The sequence below is a fragment of the Poecilia latipinna genome, unplaced genomic scaffold (assembly GCF_001443285.1).
Source record: "Poecilia latipinna isolate Pla-1442-1.1 unplaced genomic scaffold, P_latipinna-1.0 Scaffold1045, whole genome shotgun sequence".
In the NCBI taxonomy this organism is placed as follows: domain Eukaryota; kingdom Metazoa; phylum Chordata; class Actinopteri; order Cyprinodontiformes; family Poeciliidae; genus Poecilia; species Poecilia latipinna.
Genome location: NW_015113661.1, coordinates 143,642 through 162,375, shown reverse-complemented (window position 1 = coordinate 162,375; position 18,734 = coordinate 143,642). Strand labels below are relative to the sequence as shown.

The window sequence follows — 18,734 nt, the reverse complement described above, 5'->3', positions numbered from 1 at the left end:
TCTGAAGGGAGGGGAACATTTTGATCTCCAAGCTGATTGGTGCCCGACTTCTTGGTTGCAGCCTTTCTTTGCTTATCCCGGGGAAGGATGTAGTAGCATGTAAGAGATAAGCCCTATTAAGTCTATATGCTCCAGTTCCTGCAAATGCACCAGCACGGACATTTCACCGCCCGTCAACTAATACGTGTGAATCTGCTCCGGCTAGGTTACGCTTCTTTTCAGCTGGAACTGTGATTCTGGAGACTGTTGGAGAGAATCTTTGCTATTGATCCTCTCGATTGCGGCACAGGTGAGGACTGAGTCATGAGCACGGCTGCCAGCAGGTAGAAAAGGAGAGACAACAAGGCGGACGGCTCTTCATCACCCTGTAATGAGCTGGCAAGGGTTGTTGGACAGGCAGAGGAACACATGGAGGAGCTGTAAAGGTGGCCTCACGCAGGCTCGCTCGCAGGCGTTCTCTGAAGCTATATGACTCCCCGCGGTGTCATTTCATGGCAAGCTGTTGTTGCTTGCTTGCGTAAATGTCCTCATATTGCAAGACAGCGGTGCACTTGTGGCGAGTCGCAGGACATGACGGGACTCAGTCACTTGAAATATGTAACGAAAGGTTCAACAGCAGTGTCGGTAGGGGAAAAAAAGGCCCCCATAAAGTAGCACTGCAGAGTTGGTATAACGTAACACATTTCATCATGGCCGTGCGACATGATTATCTTAAAGGTATGAGAGGTCTGCAGACTTACAATTCCTGCACCACTGAGACTCAAAAATGCAGAGGCTCTGCAGAGCTGTTCATCCAAAACCCATCAAAAAACAGGGGCAACACACACACACACACACACTACAACGCTGAACTTTTCACATTCTGTTTGGTTGTAACCATAAACCTGAGAGTTCTTTACCAGGATGTTATGCGATTACACAACATAAAATATGTGCATCATTTTAAACAGGAGGGAAAATTATGTATGGTTTTGAAAAGTCTTTACCATACTAACCTTTTTTTTATAAAAGCAGTTTAGAGCAGTCACAGCTGACAAGTGTTGCACACACATGCAAAAACAGAAATGTCTACAGACTCCTTACAAATAAAACAAAAAGTATGTGCTATTCATTAGCATATTCCTCTTTTAGTTTGCTATCCCTAAATGCAAACCAGAGCAGCCAATTGCTTTCAGAGACTACCTAATCCACTTGCACTGTGCTTTGTTAGAGAATGTTAGTGGAAAACAACATAGAGACGTAGAACACAGCAAGAGAGCCAATAAAAAGCCATGCAGAAGTTTAAAAGAAAGCGTTAGGTTACTAAATGATATCAAGGAGATGCTTAATCTGTCAATTGAAAATGAAAAGAGTATACCACATCAGCAAATCCTAAACTGACAGACCTGGCAAGGAGAGCATCAATCAGAGAAGCAGCCTAGAAACCTGTGATAACTCCGCAGAGATTCACCGCTCAGGTGGGAGAAACTGTCAACAGGACAGCTATTAATCACGCAGTCAGCAAATATGACCTTCGTGGAAGAGCAACAAGTAGAAACCAACTGTTAAAATGAAGCCATAAGAATTCCTACTTAAGGTTTCCCACAAGCCCTCTTAGGATGTGGCAAACACGTAAAAGAAGATGCTCTGGTTAGATGAAACCAAAATTTAGCTTCTGGGCCTACAGCACAAAACTCTAAGGTAGAAAAGTAACACTACACATCATACTGAAAACATCATTTCCACTGTAAAGTAGTGGTGGCCTGTGAGGATGTTTTTTTTCTTCAAAGGGGGGCAATGAAGTTGGACAGAACTGATCTAACAACTGGAACTATATCTATTATATCTGTAACTTTTAGCTTTTGAACTACAAACTGCCCCGTGTTGATCCAACAATTACAATCATCCACACTGCGCAAATAAAACGCATCGATACTTGGTGGTTTCAACATGAAACATTGTGAAAAAAGTTCAAAGGGGCACGAACAAGCGTTAAAACACACCTGGGCTTGGTTAAAAATGAGAAAAACCAGGTGAAACTGAAAGGAAAAAAGAAACTAGACCTATAGAAAGTCTGCAAAAACTCATGATGAAGTCACCAGAAAGTCTCACTCCTCAAAGCAAAACGCATAAAAACGAAAGCTTACTCAAGACCTTTGCGGCAGAACTGTCCATCAGCCTCAGACTATGGCAGCTCTGATGTTCACTCGCTTACCTGCTGCCGCCTCAGGGCACAGACTTCTGCAACAGTTCAAAAGGTAAATGAAAGGATACAATCTGAGAGCTCCACTCTGGGTACCGATGGCCAGGATCTTCTGCACGGGGTCGAAAGCCATCGACGACGGCTGATGGGGGAAGCCATGACGGACAGTCTGGTGCGACAAGCAGGTAGAAGATGGAGACGGAGGAGGAAGGGGGGGAAAAAAAGAAAAGTCAGATTTCATAACAGAAAATATCAATTTGCATTTCACAGCAGGGGTGTTGCTTTGTTGGAGGATGTCACACACCTGATTTCGGTAAACAAATAGCCCAGATGGATGTGGATGGCTGTTATGAAACTGAAGAATTAAGTTTGAAATTGCAAAGATGAGAGAGAACAGGATGAGGAAAAGGAACAAATCATGTTTCTGTTTAGGTTTGTCTTCTGCAAAAGGCTGATATTCTGGCCTCCTTTTGTAATCACAGGCCTATTTTCAGATTTCTTCTCCCTCATTTCTTGTTTTATGTTGTTGTCCTTCCTCTCTCGCCGCCTCCCACATCAAGTCGTGATTACACTGAAGTCTGGAAATAAAATACATCAATAAAGTGCATTTGCTCATGATCTGGTCCCCTTACAGGCCTGTATGGCACGAGCGGGGGTGAGGGGGGGAGAGCGAGGGGAATAAAAAATGTTTCACGGTTGGTGCATGTGTGACTGTGGTTTTATGGCATCAGTCAGTCATCGGTGGGCCCTTGGATTTGTTTGCTTTGTGGCAGACGGCTAAAGCGTGTTACATAAGGAGGACTCGGTGCAGCAGAGACACCTGCCTCTCTTGCAGAGACGTTGCAGACAGTTCTGGTCTGGGCAGACAGGGAAGGTGCGAGAGGGAGTGTGAAGTCTCATTTGAAGATGCTTCAATCAGATGTCTGGCTGTTTTTTATTTTTGTTTTTTTTTGTAACATGCTTGAACTGCTGTATCTACAGAAGGTGCTGAGCTGCCTTGTGTTTCATGTATGTTGACATAAATCTAGCAGCTTTTTTTTTTTTTTTTTACCTTAAGAGGTAGGGCGTTTTTGATTTTTGAGATACAAACACAAAAATCATACCGACAGTCGTTCAGTCCCCAAAACAAAAGTGAACAGCGTTTACGTGCCTTCCTGGAACATTCGGATTCTCCAGCATCCCAAATCTGATGCTTATCAGGAGCAACACGTCAACACAGCCGATCTTGTGTATATTGAGGAGAGACTCAATAAATTGATATATTGTTGAAGATATTTCAGAGATTAAAATTTAAAGAAGAAACTTATTTTTATTGGGCAGTGTCTTACATGCAAAAGGAATTAAAAAGTTGCAGTCCATGTCCTGGACACATGTGAGCATGGTGGCTCTGAAGCTGTGACTCCAGCAGAGTTCACACCATCTAAACCCTCCACTGAGCTTTGCTTCATGGCTCTCCCAAAAAGCTGTGGTTATTTCTATAGCTTGTGGGATTTTTTTTTTATACCAGTGTTTCCTTCCACTTAACTTTACATTATGTACAGCAATCTATGAGCTTCTATAGCAATGACCTTTTTTTTTTTTTCTGAGTCACCGTCCTTGTGTAGGTTGTCAGGACAACTGGAAAGCCAACCGTCTTTTTTCATCTAATCTTCATTTTTTCTAAGGAAATGAACTTCAAGTTTTTATTAACTGTAACCCATAATCATCTAAATGAATAGAAACTAACACCTGGATTAAACAACACTGTGTGTTGTGAATCTACAAGGTGATATTTTCTCTTTTTCATTGAAAAATTATTGAAAATAATTAGCTAGAAATTATGCTCTAATTTACTCTGTTGCATCTTTAAATTTAAAGGTCATGTTTTGCAACAATCCTAATTCAGCAACACAAAAACTACTACCTGCAACAAAATACTTTTCTGGTCTCCTCTCTTTCTCCTAGGTGATACAGTCCTTAGGGAAACAAAAATCTGAATTGGTAAAAAAAATTCAAGTAAACAAATAAAAGACATAAAACAGTCTGAATCACAAAAAGTCTGGTCTCTGCATCTTGTTTGCATTATTATTTCTGGCAGTCTTTATAAGTACAAACTTGATTTCTGCAGAAACTTCACCACCCCAACTCTGATTCCATGTTCAACACAGCTTCCTGTGTCTACTGGAGACTCATGAAAACAGTCATGGCAAATCACAAGTTTAAAAGTAATCCGGAATTGAGTCTTTAGCAACCACGCAGGTCAGACGTGTGGGGGGGGGGGGTTGGATACCCGCCAAACACAGTGTGGTTTATTAAAACTCCACACCTCATCATTAAAGCACAACTGGGGAAATGCCAAATTAACTTTGCAGTGGGCTGAGATGTAGCATGCACTGCATGAAAATTGCATGAGTGTTTAATTATCCCCTCTGTTGTTACTCAGTGCAGTCTAGATGGAGAGATGCAGACATTTTTCTTTATTTTTTTCATTATTTCCTACAAACAGGCTCGGAGTCACTTCAGGCAGCATCACTCCCTGCAGGACAGAGAGCCTGCATGTTTTTTTTTTTTGTTTTTGTTTTTTTTATGTGTGAAGAGTGGAGTTAAGATGTGAGCATTGGGGGTGCAGAGGGGGTGGGGGGGGGTAATGTGAAAGGAAAGACACATGATAAGCGTTTCGCTAATCCAAACCCATCAGATTATGCAAGAAAGGATCAGTTGTGCCCAGCCCCTTGATATGACAGTTCAGACCATGCACACACACAGCAAACTCTGACATTTTGCACAGAGTGTACCGACGCATGTCACCATACTGTGACCAGATGACAGGGAAAAGGTCCAAAAATGCAACCAAACTGAAACTGTTTCGAGCGCACAGTCACTTGAACGTAAGATTTGCCTCTCAACGGATGTTTTACAAACTAAAATGCAATCAGTGAACGGTTTAAAGATCCTCTCCGTGTCTCTTAAAAAAAAAAAAGAACACCTGGAAATAGTTTAGATGAAGATTTGAAAAGAACAAAGGATCTCCAAATAATTATATAATTCTTTGCAGCTTCCCCGCATCGTGTGCATCCTGGAATGGGATGACAGCAAGCCAAACAAAATAAATTAATTAATTAATTAATTAATTAATTAATTAATTAAACGGCGCACACAGACAGGATGGCTTAGCTGGAGTCCCAACGAGCTGATAAGAATCAGAAGTCTCCCTCACCTTACAGAGCTGGAAATGCTCGGACTGGAGCGTCTCCTGGATCAGGTTGTTCTCCTGGGGCCCTACTTGGACAGACGGCGTGGAGGAGGAAGAGGAGGAGGACGCCTCTTTCAAGCCGTCCAGCACCTTCCTGATGTTAAACTTCTTCATCTTCTCGCCGCGCAGCTCAGATTTGAAATCACCGGCAAACAGGGGGTGGGGGGAGGAAAAAAAAAAAAAAAAAAAAAGAAGAAAGATGAGTGCAGCCCACTTTCTTCCCCACGAGCACGCACACACAGACACGCGCACGCGCGCTCTCTGTCTCCCCTGATCTTGTCCCGCGAGCGTCACATCTTAGTGCCTCTCCTTTAGCGCAGTGTCCATGCTGGGAAGGCTCCGGCGCGCGCCGCACAGGTCGCCTCTCTGAGGAGGGGTGGGGGGGAAACGTGGAGGCTGGCGTACAATTTGCTCGAATCCGTGCTTGCTGCGTCTCCCCTCTCTACCGCCACTGCGTCTCGGCTTCACTCCCCGCCCCTCTCGGACTGTGTGCGCCCGCGTTTGCTCACCCAAGGCGGAAACGCGGCGCAGCGGTGGAGAAGCTTCTGCTCTTGCGCATGTCTGACAGAGTGGAGGTTTCAACTAAAATCCTGCCACCTTTCCAGACCGTGTCCTCCCTCTCTCATTTCCCCCCCTCCATCTGCCTCCAGCGACAACGCCCCCCTCCCTGCCTCACTACCCCCGCCCCTTTTCGCGGCCACGTTGTGGAGTTTTGCTCCGCTGCACCTGGTGATGTGGGGATGCTACAGCTTTGTGAGAATCCTGCGTGGGGAAAGACAAGCAAACAAGCCGCTGCTTCTGCAACATTCTTTTCCATTGCACCCAGGTCCTGTCAGCTTGTATGGAAGACTCTCCATGGAAACACTAGGAAGTAGTGGTTAAGGTGCTCACTTTGTAAACTTAACGTGACTAAAATAATGATCAAAAAGTTACTTTACTTGATTGATGATGCAGAGAGTGATACATTTTGAAGTAGAGATTTTAGAAAATCTGAATAGTACATAAGACCAACATCTCCTTTACTTGTACACCTTTTTCTATCACGTTTTCCCGTCCTCTCAACTTTCCATTCATAAAATCGCTAAAGGCGATGGCAACAACATAAAATTTCTGTTAAAAATCATTCTTGACTGGTTTTAATTTCTGAGAAACTTGGGTTTTAGTTTACAGGTAAAATTAAAAGAAGGAAAGCATTTACAATGTCACTCTACACAATTATTTTCTATAATAGTTTTACACTGCAAGTTGAAATGCTAAAGGAAATGTGTCTTATGAGACTAATCTAAATCAGGAAAACTTGAACGCTTTTTTTTTTTTTTTACAACTTGTATTTTTAAATTGTGCCTGATCACAAGTTCAGTTTCCTAGTTTTAGAGAGAACACAATAGCAGCGTTCTGGATCAGTTGCAGCTGTCTAACTTTTTAGGGAGACCTGTGAAGACACCGTTTCAGTAATCAATTTTATTATCATTGCTTATGATCAACAAATGAGTTTTTCAAACTCTTGCTGAGACGTCATCATACTTTAGTCCTGGAAAAGTTCTTCGGGTGATAGAAGACCAACTTTATAACTGTCTTTTTGTGTCTCTGAAGGTTCAGGTTTTAGTCCATCATTACACCAAGATTCTGGCTCTGATTGTTCAGTAGTTTTTAACTGTAATAGCTGAAGCTGAGTACTGACTCTTGATTTCCCTCTTTTGTTCTAAGCATCTGCTTTCTAGTGTTCATTGTATTAGAGCTGTGTAACATCTGCATACGTATGGTAGCCATTACTTGTTATAATCTGAGCTAGCAGGACACTGTAGATATCAATGAAAAGGGGCCCCAGGATGGGGTACCCTGCATGTTTCAAAGTAGATGGTCAAATACAAAATCCACTCTTCTGACACAAACTGAGACTTTATACTGAAAAATGAAAGGTAAGAAAAAAAGAGCACAACCACACATTTTCTTACATGAAAACAACTGTATGCTCATAACCCACCACCATGAGTCTCCTTGGCATTAACTGCATTTTTTTTTCTTTTACTACCACAATAACAAGTTTTGTAAATCACAAACCTCAGACACCAGCTTCAACCATCACCTGTGCCCACCGCTGGTGGGCGGGCTCAGAGGCATACGAAACCAGAGCAGAAAGCCACGTCAAAGACCATCGTTATTTTTTTCCCCCCAAGATAAATTAACATGTTTCCTGTTTTCATGCTGCTGTTTTAAGTGTGGGCACAATTGCAATGTTCAGTCAATGAGCTTGGCAATTTTGTTAAAGCAAACAGAATAATGCATTAGGATTCTGGCAGAAAGCATCCGGTTGTCTGTATGAAATCCAGGCTTTGGGCAGCACAGTTGCTTTTAATAAGACAATTATGAGAAAGACAACGTCACTGTGGTCAGGAAATTGTTGACAGAGAGGCTCTGTCAGAGTCAAGACCTTTATCTCAGTTAGTATCTGCAAAGGAAAACTGATTGTGAGGAAAGTTTTGAACATAACAATAATGATCTGAAGACTGTATTTTAATAAGGATTAGCTTGACATCCCAGAATAGACATGAAAAACAGTCCTAGTAGCAAAGAACTGTTTGATCTCGCAACGGCTGTTTGGCCTAACAAAGATGCAAAGCTAAGACTTATTTTAATCGAAACATCTTCACAAAAATATTTAAAAACTTATCGTTATTTAATTTTTTTTAAATGTGTTTTTGCCTTTTAGTATTCTAAATTCGTAAACGATTGTTAATTTAACTATAAAACCCAGAATCAGAGGCGGACAGAGTTGATAAAAATTGTCCTCAAGTAAGAGCGGCGGTACTTCAACATATTTTACTCAAGTAAAAGTATAAAGTAACCGTCCAAGTAATTACTCAAGATCAGAAAAGAATTTAATAAAAAGGCTACTCAAATGCTGAGAAACCAATCAGATCATCTGATTCAATATTTAAAATCGGACAGAAAAAGAAATGTAAAGTTCTGCATATTAAAGATTAAAATACAAATATTTCCCAGTAAATCCTTATTAAAAGGGAAAGGTAAAACAGCATCTACGTTTAATGATGCCTATGTGTGGATAAAGCTTTAGTTGCCAAAAAGAGCGATGCATTAATTTCAATGTTTTTGCTCAAATTAATATGGACTGGACTCGGTGGTTAAAAAAAGTTTGGCTAAATAAAGATAAGGTCATTTGACTTACATTTCTAAATCAACTCTCCAAAGGCTATCAAACGTATAAGACATTAATCCCCTTTGTTCTGTCAGCCAACAATCAATGACTTTCTGGGAAACTTCAGCCATCGTTCTGTTCTGTTTTCCAAACTAGGTTGAGTTCATAACCCCACTTCAGCTGTGTACGTTAGTAAGGTCGCAGATGAACATATGAGCTTTGACAAGCTCCACTGGGGCAGCTCATGCCTGAGTGACACTGATGTTCCCACCTGTTTACTAACTGGCCCATGTTAGACAGGTGCCTGCTGGCTGTAGGGACAGAGGTGAAGCAGTGGAAGTAATAGGCGTATTTGTACCCCGGCTTCCTAACACCTGATGCTTAGTCTGGCAAAAAGTAAAAAAAGAATATATAAATAAATCCTTGTCCATTCTGGCTCGTTCAATTGCCTTTCTGTGTGAGCTGATCTTTAAATAGAAGGGCACGCAAAAGATTTTAAAAGGTCTGGGGAGCAAATCATTATTTCAGGAATCAGAGCGGCGGGGCTTGAGAACAATTGTTGCTATGCTTATTTGCATAATGAGCTGCGAACGACTACTCACATCTTCCAGGCCCCTGGCCGATATCACCTGATCCTAAATGCATCACCGTGCAGACAAAGCTGCCTTATTAGTTGATCCTCGGTTGCGTGTGAGTGCATGTTGTTGCGAGGGGGAGAGCTTTGGGCCACATCGACATCGCTGATTTAATTTAGCACCATTGTGTCGTGGCCAGGCCATTCATCTGGCTGCGTCATATGCATTTGTGTGCGTTGGATTTGCTGGCTGACTGCTGTGTTTGTACGTGTTGATAAGGGCTTTGCACTGTGCCTGCGCTGTTGGGGGTTTCTTTATTCTTTTTTTTTTTTTTTTTCGTCTGACAATGTTTTTAGTTATGCAGTTTTGCTGATTTGTCATGCAGAGTCATAGCTGAAAAGCAGCAGAACAAGGAGACTGCATTTATTTTGGGAAATAAAATCTCTCATGATGCAGGATTTATTTACTCATTGCCTGTGTGAATTCTTTAATGCAACCAGAAGTGTTCAGGCTTTAACCATAAAAGTTCAGGCTTTAGCGACTAGTTGTTTTTTTGTTTTGTTGTTTTGTGAAATTAGTACATGATGCGCTGTGATGATTGGGTTTGCAAAACCCCTGGGAAAATTCAAGGTTGGAAACTTTCCGTGGCAATTAACATGAATATATTGGAATAAAGCTGGAATTTAAGACATTGAACACTGAGTTGTTTTTGGTTGGGGAAAAAAATGATACGAATTCATGAAACGCAACTATGTTTCATGAAAGTATACTTGGGAATATCTACGTTGCACACAGCAGCCTGCTTACTGCAGGACAGTTGAGGCCACACCCTCTGTCCACGCTGTGCATTTCTCCATCACATGCACAGATGTTGCCAACCAACGAAACCCCATTTCAGAGCCCAAATTTAGCCATTACAGACCAGATCGTTGGGTAAATGTGTTTGGTGTGTAATGCTAATGACTGGCAAAGATCACATGACATTTCTACAATAGCAGAAATAAATTTGTCTTTATTGTTATTGTGCATGCTATATACACAATGACAATGATATGGTTATATTTGTGGAATATGTTGGCTTAAAGAACCCCAAATGTCCAAATAATTGCCATAAACATTATTTTCATAAAAAGGTTACAATTTGGAATATTTTTGGAAAATTTGCCCACTTAACTTTCTATAGAAAGTGTCTGAAAATGGACAACAATTTAGCTCCTCCTTTGAAACGCAAGTGGTGATTCTATCTGTAGACTCTTTAAAACCTACTTGAAGGTATTTTACAAATATATATTTATATGTACTTCACAATAGACACGATTTATATTTGTCATTCTAAATTGCTCTCAAAAATGTGCTTTAATTCCTCTTGAATACATTAAGAGAGTACAAACAGAAAATCCTCTTTCACTGTATGCAGCACTTATTGCAGATGAATAAAAGTGGCAGTTTACTCCTCACCTCTGCAGTTTTGGCACTGTTTGAATATTGATACAAGCAAACAAACCAGAAAAACAGGAAAATTGGATTTCGGTGTGAATGGTTGAGGAAATAATCTAGTGCTAATTGCAGATCAGAGGTGCTGACAGATGAGCCAAAAACAATTACAGTAAAAACTCTTGAGTGCATCAAGCAAGCTGCTGCACTCAAATGGTGGACTGACTTATATTTGTGCAAAACCAACAGTCATGGTGGTTTTACGTAATTTAGACTAAATAAAGAGCAGCGGAGTCAAAATAATTCTTTTGCATTTTGTTTTGGGTTTTAATGTTTTTATGGAAACACGGATTTCGAGGTGTATTGTCAGACATGAAAAGACCTACCAAAATCAGCTCATTTCTATGCATTATGCAGTGGCTGGCATAAGGTTTAAGATTATCCAATCACATTAGCCTGTATATTGAAATAAGCACACATCCGTCTTTTCTTTCAAGTCCTACAGTGGAAACCTGGGTGGTCTCTAACATATAAGGTTCTCAATGTATTTACAGTTCTTTGCAAAAGTATCCATGTCCCTATTGAAAATGCAAACTGCAATGCAATTATTTTAATTTGACAGACACAACATAATTATACATAATAATAATAAAGAGGAAGGATAACATTTTTTTAAATTTTTTTTTAACAGAAAAATGGAAACATTTGAATCGTGTGGCATGCATTTGCATTAAACAATAAGTTTTACAATCACTTTAAGCTACATTTATTGCTGGAAATCATTTGAGGTCTTTTTCTCCCTGATGTCAAGTGCTAGTTTTCCCACCTCGCGCAATAGAAAGCTAGCAAAAGGCAACAAAAAAAATGCCAAATAGCTCAATTTTGGTTTGGTCTGACCAGAGCACATGCTTCCATGTTTTTGCAGCATCCCCCTGCATGGCTTGTGTCAAACTGGACTTGTTATGGCTTTTTTTTCCTGCAGTTTCCTTCTTGCCACTCTTACAAAAAGGCCAGATCGGAGGAGCACACCTTTAATAGCTGCCCTGTGAACATGATTCTCCCAGCTCAGCAGTGGTGGTCTGCAGATTCTCCACAGTTGCCTCTTTGCTGCACCACTGATTTATTCTCTCCTTTCTCCGGTTGTCAGATTCGGTGTATGATCACGTCTTTGTTCGATTTACATTTAGCTTTGAATACTAGCCTAAAGAAAATTAGGGTAAAGAAGAAAACTTAATCTCAAAGAAATACATTCATATTTGTGGCTGTATTGTGAAAGAAAGAAAAAACCTTTTAGGTCTGAATTGTCACTGTAATTTATATATATATATATTGTCTGCATAAAATCATGTAGAATAAGTGTCTTGGTATACAAAATACCCTCAAGTGAACTTATCCCCTTAAAATCTCACAGATGACCGAACAGGAATGGACCTTGTCGCACTCCCGCACGTCTAGGACTGATCCAGTCCCAGCACTCGGCATCACAGCAAGCCCTGTGTGACCCCTACAGCAACAAAGTCCCTGTGCTGTCTGGAGAAAGTGAAAAACCCAGGGGGACATGTAAGGAGGGAGAATGTCAGGTTGCAGAGAGTCGGGCGTGTGCCTGTCATGCAGAAGGACTGGAGGGATGTGGCCTTCTGCCCTTCCTGGCAGCTGTAGTTAATCACGCACATCAGAGCCCACCTGAGTTTAACATTTATGACCCCGGACCTCCCTGCCGTTGTCCAGCTGCCACTCCCTCCTGCAAGTGATTGCCCAAGAAATGTGCGGACGTACATCATCGGCTCAGGAAACTCGCTCTGCGCCTCGGGCTGCTGATTAAAGGGAGACGTGTAGAAGACGCTCGTGCAAAAAGCCGTTTGTCACATGGGTGTTCCAGTCACACAAACAGCCGGAGACCAAGGAGGAAATGTACAAAGCAGAAAAACAACAACAAAAAAAAAGGATGCCACATAGATTATACATACACAGCTGTTAACGAGCCATCGCCCTTGAGGGAATTAGGCGCGGCGTGTTTTTAATGTCAGACACGTATGTGGATGTGTTTCATGTGAAACACAGCTGAATGGCACATCTGTAAATGCCCCACCTCACTGTCCTCACTGCTGTGGCCGTGGTGAGGCTTATAAATATTGATGGAAAAGATGAAGCGGTGGAGGCGGAGCTATTGAAAACAGGGTAAAGCCTTCATCGTGTTCACACAGCTCCTGATTAGAAAGGCAGCGGAGAGACCCGACAAGAACATAAGAGAAAACGTGTGTCTCCCGGGAAGATGTGCTGTTATATTGGACTTCTTTATTTATTTATTTTTATGTCAAAAGGTCATAAGTGCTTAAAATGCCAGAAAAGGCTCATACTGATGGAGCCTGTGAGCACATGCAGGGATGTTTGTGCAAACAGCTCAGGGGATAGATATGACACGTCAGCTTGTCGCCACTCGGGGCAGCACAGCTGGTTTCCAATAATCAGCCAAGGCGATAGGATGGTCATCAAACTGCACACACACACACACACACACACACACACACACAAACAGAGTGGAGCAGATGGATGCCACTAATAAACCAAAGGGCATTGCCAGTGCCACGATTGCTGTGATGCTGAGCCTCTCCACGGACAGATTCAGGTTCAGAAAGAAGCTGCAGTCGGCATTAAGTTGACTTGAGCCAGTCATCTGGAGATTGAAGAGGCATGAGAGGTGAAGAGCACACTGGCCTCGGATCAGCTTCACTGACTCAGTGATTTGAGACAGCCACTGCTGTTAGCGCTCTGCAGAACCAGAGGCAGGAGTCAGAGCCCTATCAAGAGTCTAATGTTTCTCTTCTGGATTGTCTACATTTAAAAAGTAAATGCGGTGGCTTGCAAAAGTATCCGTACGGTTTGAACTTTTACACATTTTGCAAATATTACAACCGCAAACTTTATTCCGGATTTTTTTCTTGTACCAAAACGAACACCAAACTTTGCTAAAAATGTTACTTTGTGTCTTTGTTCCCCAAAACCAAAGCGGCCGTTCGGTGTTCATCACCTGGGCAGTTTAAATACAAGTAAACTGGAGAGCACGCAATTATGCATCTCTGTGCACAGCAGAAACATGGCTCCTGTTGTCTGAGAGCGTAATAATCAATAACGGAGCTCTGCGCAGGTTATCAATGATTCCCCTGTGTAGCCACCTGCTGTTTGTGCTAGCTTGAATCAATTCACACTTTATCATATCAGTATTTCACAGCGACCTTGCCAGGGCCGCAGGACTGGTGTGAGACGACACGTGGAAGCGCCACCTTTATCCACATATTAGAAGTGAAGGTCTGTCAGGACGTGTTAACATAATCCAAAAGCTAACGCAGGCCTGCTGCGAAATCTAGCTCAGGACTGCTGAAAGAGGATTTTGAGGGATTTTAATTATTTTTTTTCCCCCCCTTGCAGAGCATAAATAGAGCGAACTTATGGAAGGCCCCCTCTCATCCTGTGGCCTCTGATGGTAAATTAAGCTGAGCAATTATCCCTGGTGATTGGCAAAGACCATTGCACAATCCAATATAGAGGGATGAAACTTAGACTCCTGTTTTATTGGCAGCCCAACACCTCCAGGCTCTGTTGTGTAAACTGAGTCTGCGCCGCTGAATTAATGCAATCATCTCCAACATGAGGCAATTAAACAGCAATTCGAGCTGTCACTGTGATGCTATTTGAGGAAATTGTGTGTATCCCCGCAGCCAGCTATCTATAGATACTGCTTCATACACATATGCCCAGTTGAGGCCGAGCATTGAGTCTGGGATGTCAAATGATTGAAGTGGTTCAAGAGAAAGCTGCTTATTTTAATATCAAACAAAAGGGAGCCAAAGAGAGCAGGAGAATGCAGATTCCAAGTGATGATTTTATTTATTAAGCAAAACAATCCAACTCTACCAACTATTTCACTGGCTACAGAAAAGGGTTTGTGATGGATAATATAAGTTATTGTCCACTGGTAAATCATTCTGGTAGATTGATGCAACATTAACATATTAAAAGTATTTTGTGATTTATTTCTTCTTTGTGCAGCTCAATAATCAATCTTTGAGATAAAGGGAAATAAGAATGTGCTCAGGAAGACTTTGCTGATGTTTGTAGCCACCTACAAACATCAGCAAAGTCTATAGAGTGCTTTTTACAAAGACACAGATTTCTTTGAGTTACTTTTTTGCTCATCATTTAAAAATCTAGAATCAAACCATTCAGCGATTAATAAGTGTACATTACAGTTCTTCGTTTACTTTTCAGTGGCACAGTCACGTGAGGGCACCGTAATATTTGGAACAATGGACTTCCCTGGTGTCTGTGATAATCCAAGTGTGATTAATTGCTTCAGTTGGTCAGAAAGACCAATAACAGGCCTTGCTTCTGTAATTATTGTTGTTCATCATATGGAGGAAAAACTGTCCCAGTGAAACTCCAGAATGTCACCAGACAAACCAGAGAAGAACAAATGTGCTGTTGAGCTTGGTAATTACAAAAAGACTATCACTCCGAAGGAGACCCTCAACGTTGAGGACTGAAGAATTATCTATATGGTAATGAAAAGAAGAAAAAAAAAACTCTTAGCAACCTTTCAGTAGATTAGAAAAAGTCTACATCCTGCATATTTAAAGAAATGCAGATGCTTAACTGCAAGATGCAAAGATTATGCAGTTTATACTTTACTCTAAAGATCCTGCGCATTTATTTAAAAGTCTGTTAGATGGAAAGATGATGCAACAAGACGACAAAAAAAATAAATTCCCAAAATGCAAATCACATCAGGTTCTTTAGTAAACTCAAGGCTGGCTGTGCCAATTGATAATAGGAACTGCTGAGTGCAGGTTGCCCCAGCAAATTGTGAGCTGTGCAGAAACATCTGCCTGGTTTCCAATAAGTTCCTCCAAACTCATTGGAGAGTGCATCGTCCTGCAGCAAGATAGTTATGCCAATAATGCTGCTGGAACACAGGAGCTTCTCATTTCTTGAACAGCCAAGTCAGACATCTGATTTCAATCCAGATAAGGAACGATTCCATATGTAGAAGAAGAAACTTAAAAAGAAAAAGCCCTCACAGGGTTGAGCACTGGACATATTCAAAGAAACTTAGCATGAAAACTTCTCTTATGCCGTCTGTCGCTGGAACGATAAGTTTGCTAAAATAACATGACAAAAATGCTGACATTGGACTGCATCGAAAATAGTCACATTTAAACAGCGTAAGGGAAGTCACATAGGCAACAATTCTCAGTAGGGAGACAGACCAACTATGGGCAATAGATAAAAAAAATATATACCAATTGAGCTACGGTGCCTACAGCACCATGTTCCACACGGACGTTACAGTTCAATAATAAATGTCTGTGTTGTGCAGTGATGTGCAGTCTTAGAGGGAGAGTAAACTGAAGGGGAAGGAGGGGAGAAAAGTTCTTCATTAAAATGGAATTACAACATTAGCGGCCATCATTTCACTGCTACACCTCACATGACAGCATGCCCACACATACATACACACGATCCTCTGATCCCCTCTGGTGTAAATGTCAACCTAAGCCTTTGCTCTGAATAGGGACTTGCCTCTCTGCGCTGCTGCCAGTGTTGAATCCTGAAGTGCGTGCACAGGCTCAGGCACAGTTTATAAATCTGCTTCAACATGTGCTTTCTTAGCCATGCTTAAATATTGACTTGGCCTGACCTTCAAAATGAAAGCTTCTTCTTTAGGACCTCTAGGAGCTGGTGGCTTGGAGGCATCATTAAGTGACAGCCACAGTGAAATAAAATAGTTGCTCACAGACAAACTTCTGAGGCCTTAAAACAAACAAACAAAAAAAAAGTATACATCAGAACATTGTTTGCTAAAAAAAAAAAAAGTATAATCGGTAAAGTGGAATATTTTAGCCACATGTTTCTATTTCAATTATTTGGTTTTTAATTCCATAGTAAATACAATCACAAATATTCAGCGGCTTTTGTCCGTGTCCATCTAAATCTAATTTGTGGGGAAAAAAGTTGAAATGGTACAACTGTTAATCTTTTAATTATCGGGACTGGTTTAGTTTAAGAGAATTTCAGTTTTTAAGCCTTTTTGTCTTTTACGGTCTGTTGATTTTTCCACTTCTACAGCGATGGACTTTCTGTGTTAGCTGACGGGGGAGATGATCCTTGCTGAGTTTTGATGGAGTCAGACATTAGTGGCAGTAGTAAAGCAAGCGGGATAATGGTGAGAAATAATGAGACAGCGAGGCAGCTGGCTCCGTCTAAGAGTGAGGTGGCAAACAGCCTCCAGGGATGGGATGTAAATAACCAACTATGTCTTACTATGCGTTTCAAGGTGAACTTTAATTCCTTATTGCTTCAAGCAGTGGGCTTTTCACTAGTTACATATGGGTCAAGATTTGACTTTAGGTTTATGATGAGAGTAAAATTATAGCTATATTTGAGACTGTTAGAGCAGCTGCAGAATATCTTACAAAGTATATAGTGAGTTGAGTCTAATTAAAAAAAATATATATATATATACACACATATATATATTAAATCCAAAACTGTTAAATCTACTTATGTACATTAGTTTTTTTCCTTACACGAGGGATTAGAAATAAAACTTTCCCGAGAAACTGAGATCTAGTTGAACTTGAACGCTACTTAAAAGTAAAGGTTAAAGAGACAAAGAAATGATAGTAAGTCAATGTAATGTCCTCTGAAGACATGAAAGCATATTTCTCGTGAGGAGGAAGTTTCAGGGGAGCATCGATTGCTGCAGCAAAGCTCGGGCATTACTCTCTGAGCTCTCACCTTTTACCACTTTAGCCTTATCATCCGAAAAACACAAAGGCTTGGCCTTCTCTTCTTAGTCGTCCGAGTTGGGTCTTAGCTGCGAAAACACAGACTTCTCGCTGCCTAATCCTGCACTGCTTTGTCTTTTATCAGCGTAGGAAGCTCAGAGGACAGATCTCGGGAGACGTTCAGTTCCAGAGGGAGAGACAACAACACAGTGCTACAGAATGTTGAGTCAATATGCCAAAAAATAAAAAATAAAAATCTCCTTGTCCTCTTCTCGCTATCCGACAGTACAGGGGTTAGTTTATATCTATATATGTGATTATGTACGTGTTGAGAAAAGGTATAAAACGTGTGGAGGAAGGAGATGAGGCCAAAACAAACAACTGCACCTTCTTTGCACAGTTTGAAAGATGGAAGGAGAAAAAAGTGGACACATGTACATTTTCTAATAGCGAATCTCCATGACTGAGACGCTGACAGGTGGATTTAGCTCACAGACGCAGCAGGACAGCTGTGCACTCAGTTTCACTTCATTTCTTTCAACTAAAGACAATCACACAACGTATTAAACACACAGTGACTCATCACTGGGGGACATCCGCTCTAATGCCGATGAGGAGTTTTTGTTTAGTTATGCAAGGATTGAGGGTGCTGATAACAGAGATGATGAATAATTTAAATTTGACTATATTTTATTCCCGTCGTGTGTTTATATGTTGCTGGTAGTGTTGGAGTTGATTGGCTAATGAATCTCATATTGATTATCCAACACTCCAGCAAATAAAATAATAAAAAAAAGGTTTTGTTGCATTAATTACTATCTGGAGACGAACAAACAGAAATGCTGAAATCAGATGAAAAACAAAAATCATGGTGGTATGCATGGTTTCTAGAAATGAAACGCTTCATATGTCAGCAATGACGTTGTCCAGCTGCAGACAAGAACTAATGTAAGCATAACCTACTCCAAGTTGAACTTATTTGATTAATTATTTAAATTACCCCTCTGTTTAATAATGTACTTTTATAATTTTGCAGAATAAGGATGTATTATAAGAACCAATGCTCTTTAATCATTCACAAAAGCAGCAGAAAGAAAACTGATTAAAGCATCCTTGAATTATTGCCCAGACAATGGAGAGAGTCTCCACAGCACTCCAGGAATGTGTATCTACTTTCACTTAATTTCATCATCCATCTACAACGTGGGTCCATTTAAGAATCAAATATTTTCTTATTACTTGTGGGAAGTATCTCTCACTCCCTCTCTCTCTCTCTCACACACACACACACACACACACACATACACAGCGAGTTGCTGTGTGTCCTCTTGCTTTCAAGGTTAAACTGGAGTTCCTGTGACGCTCACAA

At 41.0% G+C, this 18,734-nt stretch overlaps 1 protein-coding gene across 1 annotated transcript in view; it reads right to left on the bottom strand.

The window, feature by feature from the left end:
• The window catches only part of LOC106959114 (syntaxin-binding protein 5-like), a 63,652-nt gene extending 57,626 nt beyond the window's left edge, over positions 1 to 6,026 (bottom strand). The window contains exons 1-2 of the mRNA XM_015051455.1: positions 5,379 to 6,026; positions 2,254 to 2,351 (exon numbers count right to left, since the gene is read on the bottom strand). Of these exons, the coding sequence (XP_014906941.1) occupies positions 2,254 to 2,351; positions 5,379 to 5,528 (248 nt within the window). The 5' untranslated portion in view covers positions 5,529 to 6,026. The remainder of the gene's footprint in view (positions 1 to 2,253; positions 2,352 to 5,378) is intronic.
• Between the last annotated feature and the right edge of the window lie 12,708 nt (positions 6,027 to 18,734).